The sequence below is a fragment of the Polistes fuscatus genome, unplaced genomic scaffold (genome assembly GCF_010416935.1).
Source record: "Polistes fuscatus isolate 324 unplaced genomic scaffold, CU_Pfus_HIC Scaffold4, whole genome shotgun sequence".
Taxonomy (NCBI): domain Eukaryota; kingdom Metazoa; phylum Arthropoda; class Insecta; order Hymenoptera; family Vespidae; genus Polistes; species Polistes fuscatus.
Window position 1 is genome coordinate 9,233,319 of NW_025113118.1, and position 7,573 is coordinate 9,240,891.

Sequence of the window (7,573 nt, forward strand, 5' to 3'; positions counted from 1 at the left end):
TCTACGATCCGACGAACGCATATTCGATATTACGCTGACCTTTGAAAATCCTCTTTAACCCGGACTCGTTTGGAAACACAGACGGTGCGGATAATATTGGAGGGTAGTTTTGAATAGAATCCTGAAGGGAGACAGATATATATATATATATACATATAAACGAGGAGTGGATTTGGCTATTCAAAATCGCCGCTTTCCATGTTTTATTTCAACCTATTCGTGTAGATATCCCCCAAGTCAATGATGCATAAATCATTGTCTCTCTCTTTCTCCCTCTTATGATCTCATTTACTAATACTATTCCAGATTTTCAAACTTTACATATTTTTTTGTTCCTCTTTATTGATTTTTCATCTTTATTTTCTCATTTCTATTGATTTTTCTTTTGTATTTGTTTTAATTTTAAATTAAATTTCTCACATTTAATCAATGTTTCAATTCATCGTTATTTGCATTTTAAAAAAACAGTCGTCTCTTTTTTACGATCTCATATACTGATTTTTAAAAATTTCCATAACTTTTTTCCCATCCTTCTTATTACATTTTTATTTATTTATTGTCATTTAATTTTTCCACATTGATCATTTGTGTGAATTTCTTCTTTATTTGTATTACAAGTATCGTCCCTCTTATGATTCTATCTACGAAACTATCAAAACACTATTAAATTTTAAATCACGTTTGAAATGTCTCTCGTTGAAATATAAAGTAATTTGTTTGATTTTAAAAAGAAAATTTCTGCGATAAAAAAGAAAAACGAAATGATCTAATAGCATTCATGAATAAAGAGAAAAATTGTTCATTTAGTTTTTACGTTGATCATTGTTTCCACGTTGTGTTATAAGTTATCAAGTAATTAATCGTTTGATAAAAGTTTCGGTTTGTGTTCATCATATTATTCTTCTTCTTCTTCTTCTTCGTCGTCGTCGTATCTATCCCCCATAGATTTTCAATTATTATAAATCCTCGTATCACACGGAATCTTTAACACAAGGCATATTTCGTTGGCTCCGCGTAGTTTCACTAACCCACCCCCCCCTCCTGTTAGGTACCATACAATAGCCCATAAATTCGACGGAGAATTCTCTTCATCCCTCCCCTCACCGTTTCAATGTGTATCCCATATTCTTTCCCCATAACGATGCTGAGAACTACCCGTTGATCATTCTTTCATGCATGGTTCGTTTCTTCTTAGACCAACGTAATGTAGAAAAATACTAGAAATATTATTCATTTTTGTTAAAATTATCATACCTGTATTATACATAAAGCAATTATTATTTTTATCCTTGACCCATTCATTCTCTACAAATTATTTGAAATTTTTGTTTTAATGACAAAATACGAGAATAATTAAATATAATTTATGTAATGATTTTATTGTTTGAATTATTGAAGTATTTAATATTTATACACGAATTTAATATAATATTTGAATCGTTATTACAATTCGTAGATAAATAGTATTAAATATTTCAATCAAAAAATTACGTACTTCTAACGAATACAATAAAAAAACAATAATTAATTGATAAAACTTCTCTACTACGTTTTAACATTTTCAATATTAAATATTGAATCTTTCTTTTTTTTATATATATTTTAAATACCAACAACAGAATTTACTTTCGTCCTTAAAAGAATTTCCTTGAGCAAACAGGGAAGATGGAAAATAGGTCTTGCAGTAAGGGGAACGAGTAAAGTTTAGAACGAACGAACGATATTACCAGGAATGTTCTTTTTATGTTTGCAGAGGTTCCGGAAACTCCCCCACGACCCAGATCCATGGCTCCTCCGCTTTCTCGTAGCAGTGTTGGAGGACTAGGAGGAGGAGGAGGAGGAGGAGGAGGAGGAGGAGGTAGTGGTAGTGGAGGAGGTGGTGGTGTAGGTGGAGGAGGTAGTAGCAGTGGCAATGGCACAGGACCGATTTCTGGGGGTTGGGGTGATGCACCACTCGCAAGAGCACTCTTCGCTTATCTCAGCTCTGGAGAAAATCAGTTGAGCTTTCTAGAGGGTGATCTCATCGCTCTGATGGGTGAGTCCTTGCCAATCCGATCAGAAATTCCCTTCCTTTCTATTTTACCAGCAATCGCCATTAATTCCATGAAATTCTATTCGAGAATTGTCGTAAATTCAAACTAACGAACGAACGAACGAACGAACGTACGAACAAACGAACGAACGACTGAACGACTGAACGAACGAACGAACGAACGAACGAACTGGATGTGATTAACGTTAATTGGCAGGATTGCCTGTCAGATTTCTTGCGATTCTAACTTTCCGAATGGATAGTTTAGAAATTGATATGTGCGAATCGTTAACATTGTTAGGTGATCGTCAAAAGGGCTGGCAATTCGGTGAAAATCTTCGTACACAAAGTTCGGGATGGTTCCCATTGGCATATACCGAAGTTATTATCGACGATAGTTTAGGGTAAGTTTTATTCAATATAATTTCAATTCTATATTATATGATTGAATATAACGTAATAGAGAATTAATATTAAACGTTGTAACTGTTATGATAAAAAGATCGCCTAGTCATGGTGCAAGCAATGGTCGAACACCGGAACCACAAGCAGTTCCACCGTGTAAACCACCACCCTCTCGTCCACCAGTCACACCGAGTAGCATCGACGAGTTATCGAGTGGTCATCATGGTTCTGGAAGCAATAACATGAACAGCAACAGCAATAATAATAACACTAGTAGCTGTGGAACACCGACGAATGTACCTAACAGTAACAGTGCACACAATTTGGCTACTCCGACAGCTCGCCAATCCAAATCGGTGAGGATAAATAATCTGATACTTTACAACCAATCGAAATAAATTAATCGTTCATTTGTCATTTCATTCGAACAATCATTTTTCTTATTTTATTTGAACTTTCTATCAGATCCGTCCATCGGGTACATTGCCAACAGTCTTGGCAGGTGGTCGTAGAGTTCAACCACCTGTCCCACCGATTCCACCACCCCAAGCAGTAACTTCCCTTCACAGTAGCAACGACAGTGGATTTTCTAACGAACCACCTGCTCAACCGGATATCGATTATAGCGACGACGAGGCCATGAGGTAAGATTTTTTCTTCTTCGTAGATCTTCAATTGCTCATCGGAGATATCTTGGGAAACCTTATTTTTTATATTTTTTTTATTCTTTTTTTTTTTCATTCTAACTTATACTCGATTGCTATTAAAAATTAAAAGATCAAGATTTCAAGATTGACCATATTAGATTTTAGATATTGGAACGCTTCTGCCTGTGTTTGAATGAGATTAAGCGATTAAGGATTGGAAGAGCTTTGTAAGATAGCTTAATGGCCCGCATTAATATTTTATTTTGACTTATTTTTTTTATTATTATTATTATTATTATTATTACTATTATTATTATTATTATTGCTATTACTTGGTATTTGGTATTACGCTGGAGACACCATAGATCTTTTTATTGCTGCGTTTTTCTGACGTAGCCGTCATTAAGATACTCTTCTCAACCCCCGTTTCCCTCAACTCACTCGATCGGGCCGAATTAAAAAACCAAAAAGCAAAAAAACAAACAAACAAAAAGAGTACGTAGGATTAACAATGAGAGGAACGCGCTACAACCCTGTCACCTGCGGTATGTTAACAGCCCCTAAGCTTTTCTTTTGACTTGCTATGACGTTTTCTCTCCTTCTTTGTAGATTCCGCATGCGTTATCGTGGTCGATGGAACTAAAACCCGACGTGGTGATGGCTCACACACTTTTATTTTGGATCCTATGCTCCGAAAGACCTAGGGACACACATCCGACACGATTCCCCCCTACACGCACGATCCAAGTTATTTTATTTTTTTTTTATATCGCAATTGCAAGCTGTACAGAGTATCAACAAATCACATATCACATTTTGGCTCTCTTGGTTGTCCTCGTTTGCCTATCATCACGTTGTTTTATCTTTTCTTCTTTTCTTTCTTTCTTTCTTTCTCTTTCTTTCTTTCCATCCGTACAATTCTATTTTTACTCATCCTGAGCCTGAACGATAAAAACAGACAACGTCGAAGAAAGGCGCGTCCAGAAAGAGCTAACGAGTCTGGGAAACAACAACAACAACAACTTCAACAACAACAATCGAAGGAAGATCAGAAAAGTTCAAACGATAAAAATTGGGAAAACGATTCGTGGAAAACAATAACCAGGGAAGACAAGAGCTGGCAACTTTACAGAACGGCAATGGACTTGTGGGCGGAATCTAACGCGAATCAAAACAACGAGAACGACGGGCCAAGTTCTGGTAGATATTCTAACAACGGTGGTAACCGACGTTACGATAACACTCAGGATCGACAGAACACACGTGACTATTCTAATCGTGGTACTTTGGAAAATGGTCAATCGACTACCGGTAAACGGGATAAGAAAACACAAGATAAGATTCAAAAGAACGAATACGAGTCATCCTCTCGCATAGTTAATCGACCAAATCCTAATCACCGTAACAAATATTCCGAACGCGTCGATGACAACACCTCGTCGAGAAATTCAAATCGTAGGAACAACAACGAACAAACGAATCAATCAAGTTTACGTCGAGACAATTCCGCCAAACTATCTAACAACAAGGAACAAGAAGAAACCGAGGAAGACGAGTTGGATTTGGACGACGAGGAGGAAGATCCATACAATTCTGGCGTTGATTATCAGAAAAAATATTATGACGATAGAATCGATAATCAGGATCGTAATTCTCGTCGTAGCGGTTATCGTTCGTTAGAAACCGATGATTCCAAATACGAGAACGAAAAAACGTCGTCCAGTCCGTCGTCCGATAGCGACGACGAGAGTACGATAACTGTACCGGAAACTGGTAGGAAGGTTGAACATATTGCACAAAAGTTAGAACAAACGGCGCAAAAGTATGCTCGAGAACACAGTCCGCCGAAATTTATTGAAAGAAGACACGATTATAAGAGTTTGGAACGTAATAATAGGGAAGACAAGCAACATCAGAATAGTTACGACAGGTATAATAACAACAATAACGATCGCGACAGGAATCGTCGTATGGCTCAGAGATTGGAGAAAGAGAGGGAACGTTATTTCGATAAATCGTCTGCCATATCGGCGAAAAGTAATTCGACTTATGAAAGAGAAAGAACATTTGAGAAGAATCCTGATAGGAATAGAAACATAGAACGCGCTTCTGGTCGTCGTTTCGAAAGACCGAGACCACCGTCGGAGGAAGCACCCGAAAGACCAACCGACGTTCGTTCTAGCAATTTTTATCGCGATCGTTGTTATTCCGACAAAGAGGAAGCTCTTTACGGTGAAACTGGTAGATTCATGAGAGATCCAGTTTCCCTCGAAAAGGAACGCGGTTACGAGTCGAATTTTGAGACCAAATTGGAAAGAACTAAAGTCATCGAGAGACATGGTTATCAAACGATGTTGGGTCAACAACAAAGTAATCTTCAACGTGTTGATAGAAATGGACAAAATACTTTGGAGAGGAACGACAATAACAACAATACTTTGAAGGATGATAGAAGACCGTTGTTACCTCGACAAACGACGGCCGTTGGTCATTTGATACAAACCGGAAGATCTTTCGAAGTTGACACGAAGAGTCCTAAATTGGTGAAAAGAACTAAATCATTTTGGAGATTCCGTAGAGATTCCGACGTTTTGGAAGGAATGGCATTATGGCAACACCGTTCATTGGTGGATATACCGAAAATGATCAAGAAAGAAATGAACGATGATAAATCGAACACGTTGGAAAAATCACATTCGAACAAGCAGAGTTCCGAGGGTAGTCCAATGTCCAGACAAAGTCTTGAAAAACATGACAGCGATGTTACCCTAACGAATGACCAATCGAGTCAAGAAGAACCGAAACCGGCCGAGAGAATTCACGTACCAGATAAAAATGATTATTTCGAAGATTTTCCAACACCTGCTGAAAGACCCAAGGTTATCGAGAGATCGGAATATCGAATGCACCAAGAAGAGAGAGCATACTTTGTTGGAAATGTTTCGAGAAAAGCTATCATAGAAAAGGAACGCAAACGTAGTCTCGAAGCTAAAAGAAACATGATCGTTGCCGAGCTTAAAGAAAACAACGAAGCTAAGAGAAACGAAAGGAGAGGACAGAAAAATTATGGGAATGAGAACGACAACGGTCTGATACGAAACTTTAGTGAAACCGAAGCTTCCGATGAGGAATCCACTTACAGTTGCATCGTCGTCAAAGATCAAACGGTTGCAGAAAAGACGCTTTTACCGAGGACCAAATTAAGACGTGATTCGGATCGCGAGAGGGACAAGAACGTTTGCGGTCCATGGTACGATCTATGGGGCGTCGACTCGTCGGTCAACAATAAGAAAAAAAAGAAGAAACAGCAATAAGATATTTCCTATCTTTCGTTTCGTTTCGTTTCTTTTTTTTATTTTAATTTTATTTTATTTTTTTATCTAATTATTTTTTTTCCACCGTCCCCCTACTTCTTCAATTTTGTTTCTTTTTGTTTGATTAGGTTAACCGGAAAGTTCGTGCTGATTTATTAAAGAATATATTTGAATATATATTTTTTTTCACATAATATATTTAATAATGTTATTTGCTAATGTTTTTCGTTAAAAAAAAAAAAAAAGGAAAAAAAAAATCAACACAAACTTTTCGATAGAGCCTACAATTTTGATTATATTTTATTTGATTATAGTTTATTACGTTAGTTTAACTTTAGTTACCTCTCATTTTATCTAAATACATCCACCCCCCCCCCCGATATTTGGCATTGTTCTACGTGTTCGATATATTCTCGACGATGATAGTACGATGACGATGATATATATAAGCTTATGGCAACGTTTCGTTTCGTCTATGTTCTTGTTCTGTTCTCGTTTTTTTGTGTACGTCCATATATTTTTTCACGATTACGCAAATATTATTTGAAAATCCTATATGCTTTAGCTCGATGTTTATCCTTTTCGATCATGCTCACAGTCCTATGACGATATTACGTATTTTTTTGCTGAATTTATCGTTGAACCGTGCGAGGGACACACAACGTTATGGTTGTTGCTTCACTCGTAACTCTTGTCTCGTTTGCTCACACGGTACGACAAATTTTTCTTTTTTTTTTCATAACGCGTACATCCCCATTTCTTTTATAAAGATAAAATTAATATTTTGTTTATAAAGATAAAATTTCGTTTCAAAAGTTATATGTGTGACATACACACACACACACACACACACACATACGTCTACACGCCAGACACATTAGAATTCGTATTTTTATTTTTTTGGAATAAATTTCAATGTATTGTCTCGTTCGTATGCTATGCAAATTTGTACCTGCATAAATGCATGTACCTTCTATAGTTTCGATGTTCACATACAATTATTATTATTATTATTATCATTATTATGATTATTATTTATCATAAAATAGTAGTAGAAAGTCAGAGAAGAATTATTTTTTAATTTGATATTGCGTGTCCTCCTATTTCTTTTTCAATCTATATGTTATTTCGTATAAAAATTATTTCATTTCGTTTTCTTTAAATAATATTATGTA

At 36.4% G+C, this 7,573-nt stretch overlaps 1 protein-coding gene across 1 annotated transcript in view; it reads left to right on the plus strand.

Moving 5' to 3' along the window:
* LOC122520694 (zinc finger CCCH domain-containing protein 13) overlaps positions 1–6,441 on the plus strand; it is a 169,948-nt gene extending 163,507 nt beyond the window's left edge. Inside the window, exons 10-14 of the mRNA XM_043640912.1 lie at positions 1,754–2,035; positions 2,334–2,436; positions 2,535–2,793; positions 2,903–3,081; positions 4,043–6,441. Of these exons, the coding sequence (XP_043496847.1) occupies positions 1,754–2,035; positions 2,334–2,436; positions 2,535–2,793; positions 2,903–3,081; positions 4,043–6,398 (3,179 nt within the window). The 3' untranslated portion in view covers positions 6,399–6,441. The remainder of the gene's footprint in view (positions 1–1,753; positions 2,036–2,333; positions 2,437–2,534; positions 2,794–2,902; positions 3,082–4,042) is intronic.
* The last annotated feature ends 1,132 nt before the right edge of the window (positions 6,442–7,573 follow it).